The sequence below is a fragment of the Apodemus sylvaticus genome, chromosome X, assembly GCF_947179515.1.
Source record: "Apodemus sylvaticus chromosome X, mApoSyl1.1, whole genome shotgun sequence".
Classification (NCBI taxonomy): domain Eukaryota; kingdom Metazoa; phylum Chordata; class Mammalia; order Rodentia; family Muridae; genus Apodemus; species Apodemus sylvaticus.
Window position 1 is genome coordinate 149,428,784 of NC_067495.1, and position 19,454 is coordinate 149,448,237.

At 43.9% G+C, this 19,454-nt stretch overlaps 1 protein-coding gene across 1 annotated transcript; it reads right to left on the reverse strand.

Annotated features, from left to right (window-relative positions):
* Window positions 1-331: 331 nt before the first annotated feature.
* On the reverse strand, window positions 332-2,593 carry LOC127674736 (paraneoplastic antigen Ma6F-like). Its single transcript, XM_052170367.1, has 2 exons — window positions 2,227-2,593; window positions 332-1,737 (listed from the first exon to the last, which is right to left on the reverse strand). The coding sequence occupies exons 1-2, from the start codon at window positions 2,591-2,593 to the stop codon at window positions 332-334; spliced, it is 1,773 nt and encodes a 590-aa protein (XP_052026327.1).
* Between the last annotated feature and the right edge of the window lie 16,861 nt (window positions 2,594-19,454).

Genomic DNA, 19,454 nt, shown 5'->3' on the forward strand with positions numbered 1-19,454 from the left:
CAGCAATCTACTTTAGGCAAACCAGCCATAACAGTTTAGGACTAGACCTGGAGATAACACTGTCATGGTAAAGGGCACACGGATACCTAGGTAACTAGAATGGGAGGAGGAAGAGGAGGTGGTGGTGGTGGTGGTGGTGGTGGTGGTGGTAGTTGGTGGCCAGGATTACCTGGGAAGTTGAGGGAGTTAGTTTAATATTTAAGACTGAGCAAAACCTTTTGTGGGCCCTGCTGTACTTTTAGGGTAAAGCATGAGCCCTGGGCTTACCTTGCCTGCCTCTAGAACTTGGATGACTGAGGTAGGAGGAAGCCCCAGGATGGACCTTCTGAGCCTATTTGCCAAGGAAGGACTTGGGGTGACTAGACTCCCATGCCCCATCCTCATTTTCTGACTCTTCCTTCAGCCCCTCTGTTACAGGCTGCTCCACTTCTTGCTCTCCAGCATGAGCCACGCTCTCAAGCACACTTAGGCCCTCAGTGGGCCCTGCCTGGCCTGAGCCATCAGGGGCTGACACATTTTCATCTCTCTGGGTAACAGGGAAGGCCTTGGCCTCACCAGAATCAGGGTCTGCCTTTGTGGCACCATCGCCATCAGGAGCAGCCCCGGCAGCTTGTTGCACAGCAGCAGGAGCAGCAGGAGCAGCAGCAGCAACAGCAGCCTGGCCAGCATCGTCAATGGCTGGGAAGGCCTCTCCAACAGCAGGGTCAGGCTCAGCAACCCCAACACTGACAAGGGCAGCCTGAACCACATCCAGCTCCCCACCATGCACTTCCACCCTTTCCCCCCCCTGGATCTCCACATTTTCAGCCAGAGCTGCTTCCCATGCCTCAGTCTCCCTAACGAGCCTGAGCAGCCCCACAAAGCCAGGTGGCCGCCTCTCCAGCCGCATCCTCCTCAGGTTGTTCTGCAGCATCTGGTTGGGTCGGGCCCGCATCAGCACCTGCCGGGCCCTCGCCTGATCCACCATTGCAGGCTGGATGGCCCCCTTCTCCATGGCCATCTGCAGCAGCCCTTCCAGGCGCATCACGTACGCAAACAGGGTCTCCTGAGGCCGCTGGGAGCAAGTCAGGAACTTGAGCCTCGCTGTCATCACCGTATCCTTGTTGCCAAACACCTGCACCAGTGCAGCCAGGCAGTCCTGAGCAGGGGTGTCTGGATGCTCTTCCAGAAGCTCACACAGGAGATCCAGAGCAGGCCCCCCCAAGCTCTCCACCAGCCGCCTCCTCCTCTCTCTCTCGGATATGTGGCGCCACAGGTATAGCATGTCATTGGCATGGTCCAGCCAGCTCTCAAAAGACTGACCCCCACAGCCAGGCTCTTCCATCCCAGAGAAGTGTCTCAGCTCCTGGTAGGCCATGTTTTCCAGGATGGGCTGCAGGGCCTGGCTCCACTGCTGGGTCCAGGCTCCAGCACCATGTGCCCCTCCTGCCACATCAAAGGCCCCTTCCTCACCCAAACCTCCTGCCTCACCTGCAGCTCCTGCCAATCCTACAGCTCCTATGATCCCTGCAACTCCCATGTCCCCTGCAGCTCCCTCCTCGTCTGACATTCTTGCCTCGCCTGCAGCTCCTGCCTCATCCTCACCTATAGCTCCTGCTTCACCCACAGCTCCTCCGCCATCCACAGATCCTTCATCCCCTGCAGACCCCTCGTCGCTCCCAGACTCATCCCCTACAGACCCATCTTCACCAACCCCTGCCTCTAAAATTCCTCCCTCTCCTGCAGCTCCCACCTCACCTGCAGCTCCTATCCAACCCATGGCTCCTATAACACCTGCCACCCCCATGTCACCTCCAGCCCCTTCCTCATCAGATATTCTTGCAGCCCCTGCCTCAATGACATCATCTTCTTCATCCATATCCCCCTCATCTGACAGTCTCGCTTCATCTATAACTCCTGCCTCATACATAATATCTGCCTCATCTATAACTCCTTCTTCATCTTCTGCTCCCTCCTCATCTGACAAGCTTACCTCAACTGCAGCTCGTCCCCCCTCCTCCTCCTCCTCCTCTTCCTCCTCCTCCTCTGCTCCTTCCTCAAGTGACAGTCTGGCTTGGGCTGCTGCAGCTCCTCCTCCTGCCTCACCTGCTCCTTCCTTGCCAGATGCTCTTGCCTCATCTGTGACTCCTTTCTCAGCTGTTCCTCCTGCCTCACCCACAGCCCCTGTCTCACCTACGTCTCCTTCCTCAACTGCAGCCCCTGACCTTCCTGAAACCCCTGCCCCACCTGAAGCCCCTTCCAAAGCTTGCCCATGAGCCTGCTGTGCAGGGAAACTGAATGTATGCTGTGACTCGACTTCAGGGACCGGAGGCAGGAAGATCACACTCCAGGACCCCCTAGTATTTGGTATTTGTTGGGGGATCAAACTTTGGTTTAAATTGTCAGCAAATTCAACCAAAGCGACCTTTGCCCCAATCTCCTTTCTGAAGGCCTTGCCAAGCACTCGGTACCTGCCCAGGGGCCTGAGGGCAGCCTGCACGGCCTCCTGAAATTCTTCTTCTTCACAGTCATCGGGGATGCCCAGGATAAGCAGTGAGCGCTGGGCATTGACACCCATCCACCCACACCAGTCCTGCAAAATCGCCAGTGCCATAGCAGTAAACTTAGGAGGTAACATGACCAGACAGGGATGTGTTGGATTGTATTCGTCTCTTCCTCAGTCTGTGAGTGGAAAACAAAAACAAAACAAACATGTTAGTGTCAAGACAATCCATGCCCCACCAAGCTTCCCCATATTGTGTGGGGCCAGTCCATTTTGCTTTATTTTAAGAAATTCTTTGACAACTTAAATCTATTTGTAATATACAGGGTTGGTTATATTTTATATTTTATCTGGTGGCAGTTCTTAATATGTTCTATCTCCCCAAGGAACTTAGAGTTTCCAAGTTCTGGTATAAATCTGCACCTAATATTGTGTTCTCTTTTTTATGTCTGCATAGTCTGTAATAGTCACTTCTTTTTCATTCCTGATACTACCTTTTGTTCTGTAGCTGATTTCTCCACTTACATACAACATTTCTTCATTTCACTCCTTTTAAATTAGATTTGCTCTTGATCCTGGCTCTAGCTTCTTTAAATGGATCCTTAGGTCACTATCTTTAGCATTTTTCTTTATGTTTTATTATACTTTTAAAATTTAGTGTATGTACAGACTTTTATGTATGTCTCATTAAGTGCCCCGTAGAGTTCAAAAGAGAACTTTCAGGAATTAGTGCTAAATTTCCACCTGGTTAGCCTAGGGAATTAAATTCAACTTGTCAGGAACCTTTGCCTTTTCAGTGATCTTGTTAGCCTATTATTTGTTTTGTTCCAATAAAAACATGTAAAATAATTTTCTGCTGGTCCTTCCTTTAGTTTTCCTCCTAATTTTCTAAGTTACAGTTTTTATTGTTGAATTTGAAATATTTTCTTCTATGTTTATCTTCAATGTACAAAGCAAATCATACTTTCAGTGACCCATAGAATTTCAAATATTTAGCCATTAAGACCTTGCCAGATGTTCTACTGTCAACACTACAAAATATTAGACATTAATTTCACATAGAATTGGCACCATGGTCTAAAATAATTGCAGACTCAAAACAATTACTTAGTTTTTCCCAGAATAGAATTTCTAGCCTCAAGTGATCTTTTTGCCTCAGCCTCTTGAATATCTGAGTACAGGCCCATATTATTGCCTATGACTTGTAAAGAATATTTTTAAAATTTTTATCGCACAATACACGTATGGTCTATCTAGGAAACTATTCGATGTATTTCACTGCTATTCATGTAGTTGCTACCGGCTACAAGAGATCTGTGGGATCTTTAAATCTTTCAAATCCCACATGCACAGCACCAGTTCACAGCAGTTATTTCCCCTCTCCACCCACCAGCTGAAATGCAACCACCACCCTTCACCCCCCAGTGACCAGCTCTTCCAATGAGTCTCACCCCAAAGACGCCACCACTGAACTCTATCCACCTGCCAGGTACTGCACCCTGGCACACGGCAACATGCAATGGCAGTCAGCGTGCAGTAAGCTTCTCTAGGTCAGAAGTCAGGGCGTCCCCCTCCCCAAGTGTTTAAATATTATTGGTCGCCTCCGGCCTCCCAAAACCAAAAAGCTGTGGACAAGCCAGCAGGCACTCCTTTATTCATCACGCCATCCAATACCAGGAACCCTCTCCTATGACTTCCAGAATTGAGGTATCCCTGCTCCAGCACCTTAACACCCAACCGCTGCTGAGAGTTGTCCCTCCAGGCAGGAGAAAATGCCCCACTTCCATGCTGGGCTGTTGCCCTGCCCCTCTCCCTTTCCTCTATAGTGAGGCTGGCAGCCATGTTGTGCGCTGAAGGCACCCCTCCCCTTCCTCAAGAAACCACCAGACGTTAGCCTGCCAAAGTCCAGGTGCGCATGCGCAAGCGTGCCTTCTCCACTAAGCCGCCAGGGCTGTGAGCACTACTGACTCAGCGGCTTAGCCTCTCCATCCACAGTCAAGCACCTAAAGGCAGGCCAACACACCAGGGCTCTGTCCCACAGGGCCCTCCCAACTGCCAGCATCCGGAGGCCTAGGCCGTCTCACAGTTACTATGCTCCCTGGGAAGTCACCTATGCCTGACCGCTCCCCTCTGACCCCCTCAGGGCAGTGATGACCACTCCGCAGCCTCCTGTGTCCTCCCACCTCTTATCCTCCACCCTCTAGCCACAAGCTACCAGACTCGGACAGACACTCGAGGCCTCACTCGGGTGTGTCAGGCAAGGCCTTCAGCACGTCCTCACTGTACCCCACCATGGCAGCCCCACAGGACCCTACCTGGGCCCCAGGGGCAACTAGGGTCTAGGTCAACCAATGTCCCTACCTGGCTGTTCACTTTCCTCCACTCTGCTGTTCTTAGGAACCCAAAGTCCAATGACCCAAATCGCCTGTGCGGAGCAGGCGAGGAGACGTGCGAAGTTCTCAATCTCTGAAAACGAGCTCCCAGAAACCCCTATTTCTCCCAGAAACCTTCTCGCCACATCAAAGGAAATTCTGGAACTCTCTGTGGCAAGTGATTGGATTGAGAGCTCTCGGGGGGCGGAGCCAATGTTAACGGGAACAAGTAGACCAATGTGAAGGCTTGATACAGCAAAGCTTGAGATGTCCAGAAGCAATAGGCACACTCATTGGTCCTTGCTCTCCAACCAGCCGTTTACGTGGGTGTTTAAAGAAGCTGCTTTACACCCTGGCCGACTTTCTTATAATCAATCTTGGAGGTTTCTTATTCAGTGGAAAAACATGATTTTTATGTGTTCCCAATAAATCTGCCCACATATCATGATAACGTTATAGCTGATAGATTTTTTTTTTTTTTTTTTTTTTTTTTTGGTGTTTTGGATTTGGTTTTTCGAGACAGGGTTTCTCTGAATAGCCCTGGCTGTCCTAGAACTCACTCTGTAGACCAGGCTGGCCTCGAACTCAGAAATCCACCTGTCTCTACCTCCCAGAATGCTGGGATTACAGGCATGTGCCACCACCGCCCGGCATAGCTGATAGATTTTATCCTTTCTTTTCTGTTATTAGTGCCACATTTTGACGTGGCTTTCATGAAGACACAAGTTCGATACTCAAGACAAACCTGAGAGTAGCAGTGCACACTGGTCATCTTGGCACTTGGGAAGTAGAAGGAGGAAGATTAGGAGTTCAGACTCACCCCCAGCTACATAAAAACTTAGAGACTAGCTTCGTCTACATGACGCTGTCTGGAAAAAACAAAAGGATATTTTAAAAAGTTATTTATTGCCAGGCATGATGCTGCAAACCTACAATTCTATGTACTGTAGAGTCTGGGTTAGATTAATCAAAGCCGTATTGCACAATTTAGAAAGACTTTGGCGAAATAAAACGGGGAAAGAAAAAAAAATGACCTCATGGGTACAGTGCTTACCTCCATGCAGAAGGTCCTAGGTTTAATTCTCAAGAAACCCACAAAAGGAAAAATAAAAATATAAAGCCATTTCTATTTTCTTAGATTACTGGATTATGGCTTGTTTGTTGTATTACATCTCTTACTATCACCCCATTAGACTCTTTTAACTGACTTTCATAGATTCCAAAAGCTTTAGGTAGTTTTGGTTTTGGTTTTGGTTTCTACCCATACAGAATTTTGGATCCTTCTGCATCATCACCAGAGTGGCTGGATTTACAGGCATGTACCATCGGACCTGGCCTACTTTCCTTCAAGAATTCTATCATCCCTGTGTTTTTTCTCTTCCTTGGGATTCCTTAGACACATTAATTAGACCTTATATCTTCCCACAGCACTTCACACGTCTGTTATTTTCATTTCTTTTCTTTTTTCTTTCTTTCTTTCTTTCTTTCTTTCTTTCTCTCTCTCTCTCTCTCTCATCTCTTGTTCTTTTAGCTTCCCAGAATGGATAATTTCTCTTCATCTATGTTCAATATTTTTTAATTCCCTTTTCCGTGATCTAGAATCTGCTAGAATGATCAGGTGAAAATTACACTTTAGTCAAATTTTGTCGACTGTAGATTCATAATTAATTATTTTGTCTTTGGTGGGATGTATTGTCTTAGATAGACTCTCAGTTTACACCCCTAAGATGCCCTGTAACTCCCTATGTAGCCCAGCCTGGCTAGGAAATTGCAGCTATCCTTCCATCTTAACATCTGGAGTATTGAGTTTACAGGCATATGCCATTATACCTAACTCATAACTGCTTTTTTCCAATACATTTTCTCGGTTAAAAATCTTTTTTTTAAAGTTATTATAGTCGGGCAGTGGTGGTGCACACCTTTAATTCCACCTCTTGAGGGGCAGAGGCAGGCAGATTTCTGAGTTCGAGGTCTACAGAGTGAGTTCCAGTACAGGCAGGGTACACAGAGAAACCCTGTCTCGGAAAAAAAAAAGTTATTATAAACATGTTTTATTTCCTTAATGATATGTTTATAAATGTTTTCTTGCTTTGTAAACTAGCATACAAAGTATTACATATTATTATGGAATTTTTAAACACAAGTGTGTATTAGTACATTCGCCCTCTAGCCACTCAAATCCATCCTTGGATTGTTTCTTTTCCTCTTTTATGTCCCATACCTCATCTTTCTTGTAACCTATTTTTACCCTCTCATGGTCTACTTTCTAGTTGTTGCTGTTTTTAGGTTTTATCTACATTTAAACTACATTTAAGATGTCACATGTATATGATACAGGTTAAGTACTGAATATGAGAGAAAATGCAATTTTTAACTTTCTACACTTGATCTTAGCCAAAAGGCCGAGAAGCAAAAGTTTTTAACTTTCTAAGTTTGCATTGCATAAGGTAATATTTATACTTTCCGAATCCAACTGTTTTCCTAAAATATTCAACTTTCTTTACAGTGGTAAAAAATTCTGTTTGTATCTATTCATCTGTTGATGGACACCTAGACTGTTCCTTTTCCTTGCTATGATGGATAGAGCACCAATAAATATGAATGTGCAAGTATCTCTATAGTATATATCCAGGAGAGGTATAGCTGTGTCCTGTGATAATTATATTTATTAATGTTTTGGGAAAAACCAACATTCTGAGTTCCATAATAGCTCCACTAGTTTGCACATCCACTAGCAGTGAATAAGAGTTCCCTCATCCTCACAAGCATTCATTGTCAGATTTCTTTATGATAGTCACTTCTTTATGATAGTGGTGAGGTGAAATTTCATAGTAGTTTAATTTCTATATCACTAACGACTAGGAATGTTGAACACTTAAAAACACTTAATGTCCACTTTTCTGAGAACTGTCTATTCATTTCCCTAGCTGATTTCTTAATTGCCAGGAGATTTATTTGTATATTTAACGTTTGCCATTCTTTTTTAATTCTGTACATTAGCTCCCTGTCTGAAATACAGCTGATGAAGTTTCCTTTGCTGTGGAGAAGCTTTTAAATTTCATTTTTCTCATACTTTTTTTGTATTTTTGACATTTTGACAATGATGTGTCATAGAGTTTCTTCTTTGATCATGTCTGTTGGTGTTATGAATGTGCCTTGTGTTTGTATTTCTACTTTACTCTCTAGACTTGGGAGTTTTGTGCTACAATTCCACTAGATGATCTGTCTATTCCTTTAGACTTTATCTCTGAGCATCTTCTACACCACAAATTTGTCCTCTTAAGTGTATCCCAGACTTCTTGGAAATGTTGTTCCTTAAGTTTTATCCTTACATTCGTCTGTTTGTATTATCTCTTCACTATGTCCTTCATCCAGAAATTTGTTGTTCACCATGATCTTGTGTTTCAACATTTTCCAGTGTGATTCTATTTGGTTAGACATTTATTTCATTTTCAGTATTTCTGTTTGGACAATTTTAAATGTTTCAGTTTCCTTGTTGAAATTTTCCTTTAAAAACTCTCCTCTAATATACTAATTACTTAATTCACTTTCAAGACAGTCTCACTGGGAGATACCTGGATTATCTTGGTTTATGCATGCATTTTCCTCTTTGAATTTCCTATATAATCCTTAATTCTTTTTTAAGGGGCTGAATTCTTTTTCAGACATTTCAGCTGTCATTGTGATTATTTGATTACATTCAGAGATTGGGACCGAGCCACTGAAGTGAAACTCCTGGTCCCTCTGTAAACTCTGAGAGCACGTGGGTCAAACACTACATCTCACAGAGGCCTCTGGAAACACTGGAGTCAAAGACCTGATCCTACTATAGTGAACTCTGGGAACATTGGAATAAAAACTCCTTCCCATGTGAACTCTTGGAATAGTGGGGCCAAATACTTGGACATAGTGGGTCAGCCAGATATTCAGACAGGCTTTATATACCAAATTCTGTGCTCTCTACCTATTTCTTTCTTTACTGTGATCACTTTTCTGCCATGTCACCCTGAAGCCAGCCTCTAAGTTTTAGTCATACAGTCTGGTATCCTCTGGGTGTACAAAAGCAAGAGACTCAATTACCTGTCCCACCATTAAAGAAACAACACCCCTGTGATTTTTGTCTCTGTTGCTTTGTCTCTTAATACCGTTAGGAAGTTTCATTTCTAATATTTGTTATAATTGTTGCCTACAGAAGGTTGGTGTGACAGAGGCTATTTCACCATAGCTGAAGTCAAAGGCTGCATCTTAGGTTTCTATTACTGTGACAAAATACCATGACTGGCTTATAAAAGAAAGAGTTGAATTGGGCATACAGTTTCAGAGTGTTTGAGTCTATAATGGCAGAATGAAGACATGGAAACAAGTGACTAAAGAAGCAGCTGAAACTATTATATTGGCCCACAAGCAGGAGGTAGAGATCCCACTATGAATAGTGTGAGCTTTTCCACCCCCAGTGACACACCTCCTCCAACAAATGAAATGGAGGCTGGACTTCATGACTCACGTGTAATAGAATAAGCCAGAATGGCTGCACAGGCTCCTCATCTTTCCCAAACAGTTCTACTAAGTGGGAACCAAATATTCAAACACAGGAGCCTATTGGGGCTATTCTCATTCAAACCACCACATTCCCCTCCCTGGGCCAGATAGACTCTTTGCCATATTACAATGTAAAGCACATTTAGTCCAGCTGCAAAAGTTCTTACAGTCTTTCAGTCTCAACACTGTTTAAAGGTCTAGAGCTCAAAATCTGACTCAAAGCAATCTTTTAACTATAAACCCCTGTTAAATCAAAATGCAAATTATATATTTTCATCATGCAATATCAAAGAGTATACACTTTCAATAAGGAGGAATTGGAACATACTGAGGAAATATTTGACAAAAGCAAAATCAAAAACTAACAGGGCAAAGTCTGATAGATGGCTACTCTTCCAGCATTGCTGCCTGCAGCATACTTCTCTCTTTGGCTGCTTTCACTCCTGTCTGTAACTCTCTTTGGCAGATGTCTCATGGTTCTGGACTCTCCAACTTCTTGGGGTCTCTAACACAATCTAGGCTTCATTTTCACAGCTTCATGAAACTGTGGTCTCTCAGGAACTCGATGTAGAGACTCCTCTGCCTTCAGTTGCTTTCCTTAGCCATAGAGGAAGATTCCACAACCTTTTTAATGCATGCTTCATACTCTAAAACCAGAACCACGAATCACGTGGCAAATGCTGCTAAGTTTGGCTGCCTGTTTGGGATGGATCTTTTGATTCCCTTCTTGAATTGTATTTCCATAAGCTTTGATTTGTTATTGTTTTTTAGGAACAAAAAATTCTTCAAGCCTTTTTCTTTGGAAAGTTGGAGGCTTGGCAGAGTGAGGTTTTGCCCTAAGGTCACCACTCCCTTTATTCCACTTTGGGTTTTTTTTTGGGGGGGGGGTTACAATTTATTTATTTATTTTATGTATATGAGTACACTCTATCTGTGCAGATGGTTATGAAACTTCATGTGGTTGCTGGGAATTGAATTTTTAGTACCTTTGTTCACTCTGCTCAACCCTGCTCACTCTGGTCGGCCCTACTTGCTCAGTCCCTGCTCACTCCGGCCAAAAATATTTATCTATTATTATAATTAAATACGCTGTAGCTGTCTTTAGATACACCAGAAGAGGGCATCGGACCCCATTACAGATGGCTGTGAGCTGCCATGTGGTTGCTGGGATTTGAACTCAAGACATTTGGAAGAGCAGTCTGTGCTCTTACCTGCTGAGCCATCTCTCCAGCCCCCTTTGTTCCATTTTGGATCAGAACTCACCTTATCTTTTTCAGAACAAGCCTTAGTTCCAACATTAAATTTCCTTTTTACTCATTTTCTCCTCAATCTGTACATTTTGTGGAGGTTTTGGGGAGGGGGATTGTTTGTTTGTTTTTACCCCCAATTGCTCTTTTTTATGTAGAACTCTGCAAGAGTGGTTACTAATAGCCATGCAATAGCGTCAATATTAGGCTGTCTTGAGATCTCTGTCAACAAAGTGAGTCCAAAACTTTTAAATTAAGCCTAAGGCATATTCTTATGACAAGGATAAAAAGTAGCCACACTCATTGCCAAAATATCATGAGAATGATCTCTAGTCCAGGTCCTAATATTGTTCCCTTCTGATATGTCTAAAACTTGACCACCATAATTTACATTGTTCTTGGCAGTTTGTCTTCCAAGCTCCTATTGGGATGGCCCATTAAGCCACACTTACTGAATTTAAGCACTTTCATAATCCAAAATCCTAAAGTCTTCCTGACATAAACATCATGGTTAGGTCTATACAGCAATAGCCCACTCCATGGTGCCAACTTCTGTCTTTGGTTTGTATTGCTGTGAGAAAATACTATGGCCAAGGCAACTTACAAATGAAAGAGGTTAATTGGGCTTATAGTTCCAGAGGGCTGGGGTCTAAGAGTAAGATATGGCAACAGATGGATGGAGCAGCAGCTGAGAGCTCCCATACTAACCCACAAGTAGGAAGCAGAGAGCAAATGGAAAAGTGTGGGCTTTTGAAACCTCAAAGCCCACCCCCAGTGACACACTGCCTCCTAATCCTTACCAAATAGTTCCACTAACTAAAGACCAAGCATTCAAACACAGAAGGCTGTGGAAGCAATTCTCCTGAAGAAGAAAACCAACACAAGCTGACTTAATAAGTTTCATTTACTATATGGTTGGTTGGTTGTCATTGCTGTTTTCAACAGTTTTGCTTTAAAGCCCTGACTAGCGTGTAACTCACAATATAGCCCATGATGACCATGAACTTGCTGCTATTGCCCTCTTACTCTCCTTCCCAAGCATTAAGATTACCAGCCTGTACCACCATGCTCATGTGTGATTTATGTTTAACAAGAACACTATACAATTGAAAGAGACCACAAACTGGTTGTGATAATTTGAGTGAAAAAAAGTTTCCCAAAGTCTCTAATATTGAATTGGTTCTCAATTGGTGGTGCTGTTTGTGGAGGTTTAGGTAGTACAATATTTTTAAAGGATATATGTTGTGAGGTTTGAAATTGAAAGTGCTATGCTGCTTCCAGTTCATTCTTTCTGCTTCACATTTGCTGTTGAGGATGTGAGTTCTCAGCTTTCTGCTCCTATGACTATGTTTTCCCAATATGATAGACTCTCACCCCTCAGGAACCATAAGCTATAATAAACTCTTCTTTTCATCAGTTGTTTTTGGTCATAGTGTTTTTATCACAGTGTCTTTAGTCAGTACTATATTGCTGTGGAGAGACACCATAACCATGGAAACTCCTATAAAATTAAGCATTTAATTGGAGCTTCCTTATCCTTTTAGAGGCTTAGTCCATTATGATCATGTTGGGGAAAATGTGGCATACAGGCAGGTGCTGGAGAGTTAGCTAAGAGTCCTACATCGAGATCCACAGGCAACAGGAAAAAAAGTGATATTAGGCCTGGCTTGAGCTTTTGAAACCTCAAGACCTATACCCAGTGACACACTTCTTCCAAAAAGGCCATACCTACTCAGAAAATCCCATTCAAATATACAGGGCAACGGGGCCATTATTATTCAAACCAACACACAGCAACAAAAAGTAAGTAATGCATGAGCTTCAAGTATAATTTATTTAAATAACTCATGGCACCTAATACAGATTTACATGTGTCTAAAAGTATTATTTTAGAGGCCAGCAAGATGGGTCAGCAAGCTAAGATGCTTTCTGACAAGCCTGACGACCTGGGTGTGGTGCCTGGAATATACCTAGTAGGAGAGAACCAACTCACACAAGTTTCAAGAGCTGTTGCTCTATTCTGCTTTCTGAAATGGAGGCTGGACCTCATGACTCACATGTAATAGAATAAACCAGAATGGCTGCCCAGGTTCCTCGGAATGGCCAAAGCCAAAGGGAGGGACATTTCCAAGGTGGTCTCCATACCAATTTAGTGACCCTAATAGTGTGGGCATGAAGAGCACCAGCCTCCAGATCAAATTGTCCTTAAAGCACTTTAAGTTCCCCTGATCGCCTCAGGGATGAGGATCTTGGGGTGGCCACAGCAAATGCGCAGAGCCTGGAAGGGCCCTGACCCCACAGCTCTAGAGCTCTAGTCCAAAGTCAGTGTGCACCCCTTCAGAGGGGCTGAGGGGGCCCTTCCCACCTGTCCTAGCAGTTCCAGCTGTCCCTTGGCTGTGGCCGCACCCCCTACCACCTTGCCTTTTCCTTCTGTGTGTCTCTGGGCCTCTGTCACTGGACTGGGGGCCACCTGGGTGACCAGGGTGAGCTCATCTCGCCATCTTTAATGGACAACATCCTCAAAGATCTGTCTCTTGTGTGTGGCCACATTCACAGACACCGGGAGTCAGGGGGTGCACACAATACGCTGGGGCGCAGACCTGAGTATGCCTGTCCAACAGCCTCAGTGAGCAGGCATCTTTTCATTGAAACCCACAGCTGAGGATCCCTGGGCCCCCCAGCCTGATCCAGGAAAGGATCCAGAAGCTACACTTGCATTCATCCCCCTTCAGTCTCCACTCTTCACTGCCAGAAGCATCTTGGCTGGGAGGGGTTCCTAGCTTTTCCCCCAGGCCTGGGACATATGACAGTCTTATCCTAGGGTCACAGGCTTGCAGAGGGCTCCTTGCCCTGGGCCCCACCTGGTCTCAAGGCCACCTAAGGACAGAAGACCCTGGTCAGCTTTATAAGGAAAGATACAGCTCAGTTCCTAGAAGACAGGCTTGGGAGGCTTTGGTAACACCAATAATATGGTTTATTTTCTTTTTTCTTTATGTTCTACTCTCATTCATACTGACTTTTCTTGGGAGATCTCATAACTTTCCAGAAAGAAGTGTAGAACTCCAGCCCTTGGGTTTCCATATTGGCTCTACCATGTGGATGGTGATCTATGGGAAAATGGTAACCCTAAGGTAGAGGGAAAGGTGGGAAAGCAGGTGAGGGAGTGAATAGAGCTGAGCTGAACAGGGAATTGTGCCTAGTGCTTTCCTGCAGTACTAGTTACAACTAGTTCCATCTAACAAGGCTCTGTCAAGAACCAGTATGAACCAGGTTGTTATAGACTTGTCTGAGATCTATCAAAGGAGATGGCAAAAATCCTCTCCTCTATGGTTGGAGTTTGTGATAGAGCACAGACCGTAAGTCATAAACATTTTAAAATAGTAACTACATGGGTTGAATGAAAGACAGTAAGAGCTGTAAAAAGGGGGCCCAGTTGCAAATTTAGGTGCTGGGACTAGAAAATGTCTGCCCAAAGTTGAAGGTGATAAAAGAATAAGACACATGCTTCTGTTTTGGAGGAATATTCTAGGCAGAAGGAATAGCTGGTACAAAGGCACTGAGGCAAGCATGCTCTGACTCATGACAGCAGCTGAGGGAGGAACTGGCAAAGGAGGGGTCAAATGGGCTGTGTGAATTTACTCTGAGTGACAGTCTTGGTTAAGACCGTGGGCAGAAAACGTCAAGATCTGACCCACCTGTTCAGAGGATCCCTCAGCAAGCATCCATGGTTGGTGGCCCTATAAAGGCCCCTTCCTCCTAGAACTAAGCCTTGGGCCAGTACTTGCAAAAGAGCTCCCTCAGGGCTTTGGCAGGCAAGGCTCCTTAGCTGTCTCTCAATGGCTATTCTAGCTGGTGGGGTAGAGCCTCACATCAGGAACAGCAGGCAGGGCTGAAAGATGTAGTTGGGTCTAGAGCTCCTAGACCCCAAGGAAAATTTTATCCTAAATAACCTAGATATCCATCCTTCTGGATGTAAAGGCCAAAAATCCCCCTTGTGATGTGACTAAAGAAGATTCTGAGTGTTTTCCTTACTGTTTATTTGGTGGGTTTCTGGTTTCTTTATCTGGGGAAAGCACCCCACCTCGTGGTAGCATGTAGGATGGCTCTCTGAACACCACAGGTCATTTTCTCTGCCAGGCTTACTTTGCCTGAAGTAGACATCCTTCTCCTTCTCATCCTCCTCCCTTCTTGGTCCATACAAGCAGGGCTGGGGAAAGCTACTGCTGCCCTGTGATCAAGACCCTTAGCAGGACTTAAGCCTAAGGGAAAGTGTTTCTGGATTTACAAGATGATTTTCTGTTTCCTAGGTGCTTGCCCTGAGACCCAAGCCTTCTGGATATGCCTCAGACAGGCCCAACTTTACATGGGAACAAAGCTGAGCTCTAGACTTATTCAGTGTTCTGGAGATCCCACGACAGTAGTCAGTCTACCTGGAAGATGTTCTTTAGTTCTACCAAGCTTCTTCCAGATGCATACATGCGTGCACGCGTGCACACGCGCATACACACACACACACACACACACACACTAGGGCATAGCACCCAGTAGATTGGAGCTACCTTGAAGTTACCTGGAAACTTCATGAGAACACGGTTTGCTGTGTCTTTTCAAGAGCTGAAATTATGACTGACTTTAAGGGAGTAGTTCTCAAGAACTGCTGTGTATCACCCTCGTGTGATACTTCCAATGAGTCTATCCTTCCACAGGTAAAATCCTGAACATGGGCCTGGCTCTAGGGCATCATAACAGCAAATGTGAGGAGGGATAAGCTGCCACTTGATTCTGACTTTTCTGATATGGATAGTGTCATTGTGATACCATTATGGTAGTGAACAAGGGCATTTATGTTATTATGTTTGGTATATCTGTGAGAGAGGATGCAACAGGATGCATGCAAGATCAGAGGACAATTTTGGGAAGTCGGTTTCACCCATCATCTTGTTGAAGGTGGAGTCTCTTTTGTCTCTGCTGAGCTGCATACTCCAGGCTAGGCTCACATGCTATCAGACTGTTCTGTCTCGATCTCCCATTGTATGTTATGAGTGCTGGGATTATAGATTCACACTATCATGTTTTGTTTGTTTAAAATGTGGTTCCAGGAATCAAATCCAGGTTGTCACGCTTGCATGGCTAGTGATTTTACCTGCTGAACCATCTCCCTGTATCATGTTGTTTTTTAAAAAACAATCATTTTAACTCAAAACACTTACAAATTTCGGTCATCTCCTCTTCATCTCTTGAGTGTTGCAGAGCACCCATAACGAAATGCACGTGTAGCCTGCGTGGCATCCAAAGAACCGAAAGAACCTTTCCCTCCTTAGTTGTATGTGTTAGTTTACATTTTTGTGTGAGTTCAGATGCATGTCTATGCAGGGAATCCAGAAATCAATGTGGGTCTTAATCACTTTCTTCCTCAGGTCCTCCTACTTGCTAAGTAAGCACTGAGCTATCTCCCCTGCCTCCTTTCCCTCCTTTTTTTTTTTTTTTAAAGGCAAGAGCCATTTAACATAAAGGACACAATTTACAGGGCTGAAGAGAAGACTCTGAGGTTAAATGCACTTGTTGCTCTTCTAGAGAATCCGAATTCAATTCCCAGCAACCACATGGCAGCTCAACAACCATCTGTAACTGCAGTTCCAAGGGAATCCAGTACCAACTTCTGGCTTCTGTGAGCACCAGGAATGCACTAATACATAGCCATGCATGCAGACTAAACACCAATACACATAAAGTAATAACATAATTGATTTAATTAAAGGCATAATTTTAAAGGATATTATTCAGTGATATTCAGTGCTTTCAGGCTTCCTATCTAGTTCTTTGCCCCATGAGGAAACCCCTGAATCCATTCAGTTATTTTTATATCTGGTCTCTCAGCCCAGCTTTCTAGCTATGAATTTGCCTCTTTTGGACTCATTATGCTTTATAAAAATTTGGGGATTGGTGACATTGTGGTAAATTAAAGGCAGCAAGAATTGTCATATTTGCTCCATGAATGAGAGAAAACAGCCATGTGGGGCCACATTGAGGGGGCATTTAGGGACAAGAAAAGTGTTAGGAAATCTTGTGGATAACAGGAATTGGGCCAGTTCCCTGTGGGTTACCTAGCAGGAGCCCCCTAGTTTGCCTTGATTGAAAACCTGATTGGAAGTAGACGGGAGTGAGTAATTAGTGGCCCAAGATCCTGGGACCTTAATATAGGACACAGTAGGAAAGGGGGCTTGGCAAACTACCTACAAAAGACTAAGACTCTAGCCACAACTAAAAGCTAAGTCAAAGCAGTTCTTATAAAACATCATGTTCATTATATAAATGGAATCATACAATATGTGGCCTTTTGTGTCCAGGTCTAACAGTTTTAACTTAGCAAAATATCCTTGGGGATATTTTCATCCATGATGTGGCATACATCAGAATTTCCTTCCTTTTTATGGCCAAATAATACTCTATTGTTTATTTATACCACATTTTGTTTATTCGTTTGTCTCTTGATGTTTAGACTGTTTCTGCCTGTTGAAGAGTGTGACTGCTATGAATGTGGGTATATAGGTTTTTATGTAGATACATGTTTTTGTGTTTGTTTTTTAAATTATTTTGAGTTTGTATTCAGGAGTGGAATTGCCTGGTTATGTGGTAACTGTATTTAACTCATTGAGTAACCATCCAAATGGACTTCTTTTGCTGGTGTTGGGGGAGAGTAGGGATTTTGTGTATGTGTGTTTCTATATGTGAGGATATACATGTTTGGCAGTGCACAGGTGGAGGTTAGAAGTAGAAATTAAGTGTCCACCTCAACCAGTCTCTACCTTATACATGGGGAGACAGTTTCTCACTCAAACCTAGAGCTGGCCAATTAGGTAGTTATTTACACCAAGTAGTTAATGTAGCTACTTAGCTTGCTCCCAGGATCCCCTGTCTATTCCTGTGTACCTCGATTACAGATGGGCCACCACACCCACTTACATAGGTACTAGAGATCCAGACTTCAGTATTAACACTTGAACTATCTCCCCATGAATTGAGTGTGTGTGTGTGTGTGTGTGTGTGTGTGTGTGTTCTTGTGTGTTCAGGCACACATACATATTCATGTGCATGTGAAGGCCAGATGTTGTTCCTCAGGATCCATCTACTTTGGGTTTGTTTGTTTTGAGACATCTCTCATTTAGCCTGGAGATCACCTGGAATTACAAAAATGCACCATCAGGCCCAGCCTTTTTATTTTAGAGTTTTATTTATTTTGCATGTTATTCATGCATTTATGTACATGTGAATGTCTGGTGCCCTCATAGGTCAGAAGATGATGTAAGCTCTCCTGGTTCTGGAGGTACAGGTGGTTGTGAACCAACATGTGGGTGCTGGAAACCAACCTTGTGTCCTCTAGAAGAGCAGAGTTCTCTTAACCTTTGACCCATCTCTCTAGTCCTAGGCCTAGCTTTTTACATGAGTTTTGGATATCAAACTTACATCTAAGCATATTCTCATGCTTAGAAGACAAATATAATGGTTTCTATAGTTATTTTTCCCTTTGCTTTTGATCATTGTTATTCAGCTTCTTATTATAGTAAGAAAATACTTGATACAACCAGGTTATACAGAGAAAAGGTTTTCTTTGGATCACAGTTTTCAGCTTGGTAATTGGTCATTGCTTTGGGTCTGTGGCAAAGTACATCAATATAATACAGCAGAATCACTTTCGGTATCACAAAGAAGAAAGAAAAAGAGACCAGAATACCACTATCCACTTTGAAAGCACACTGATGATGGCATAAAGACCTCCAGGCCACAGAATAAACTGAATGGAGATTGTAAGCCTAGAACTCAGCTTTGTTTCCATATAAAGTTGGGTCTTCCTGAATCATAACAGGAAGGCTTGGGTGTCAGGGCAAGCACCTAGGAAACAGAAAATCATTCTGTAAATCCAGCAACACCTTCCCCTATATAATAGGTTCTGTTAACACTTGGGATGGTTCCTCTTCATTGTCAAGTGGACTGGATTTGGAATCACCTAACTGACTTCTGTGAATGTTTGTTACACTATTTCCAGAGAGACTTAACTAAGGAGGGAGGACTCACCCTAAATAAAAAGGTGGCACTGTCCCAGGGGCTGGATTCCTGAACTGGATGAAAAGGGAGAAAGGGGTAGAAAGATGATTCAGCACTTAAGAGTGCTTCCTCTTTGTTCAGAGGACCCACATGTCCATCCTCAGTCTGACATCACCTCTTCAGATAGACTCTATCCATCTCCTGTAGATCCCACTTCACTGTGCCTCTTTCTGTTCACTAGCAACTCTTGTTCTGCAGCTGGAGGTTGTACGCATGTGTTTGGGGTAGTTTAAAAAAACAAAATCAAAAACAAAACAAAACACGGACCTAGACACTAGAGAAAGAGGAACCATAAATGGAGCATCCATGAGTGCCTAGAAAGTGCCTTGTAGGGAGGGATAGCATGAAGGGCAGAAGAAAGAAATTAAGAAAAGGAAGGGAGAGGGGTTGGAGGGATGACTCACCATTTTAGAACACTTTGTTGCAGTGACTCCATCAAGCTTTAAGCAATGTGGTGATCAGTGGCCTAGGTGAAGCTTCCAGAGTTTGCAGGAACTGAACCTATGGCATCTGGAGAAGAGGTTGACCACTCTTCTGGAACCTCTCTCATTTACATACACACATCATAGCCTTGCCTTGCCTTGCCTTGCTACTATTTGGCAAGAGAAACAAACCAGGTTTTGAAGCCACGGGCTGCACCTCCAGGCCAGCCTGATCTTCCTCTTCACATGTCTCTCAGCCTTTCAGCTGTGCTGTGGCTGAGCCCTGACT

Coding starts and splice junctions, on each gene's coding strand:
- LOC127674736 (XM_052170367.1), bottom strand. CDS start 2,593: ATGGCACTGGCGATTTTGCAGGACTGGTGTGGGTGGATGGGTGTCAAT. Junction 1,738..2,226: donor AGCTTTGGAAGGGGCTTCAG/GTGGGGCAGGGG, acceptor TAGGAGCTGCAG/GTGAGGTGGGAGCTGCAGGA.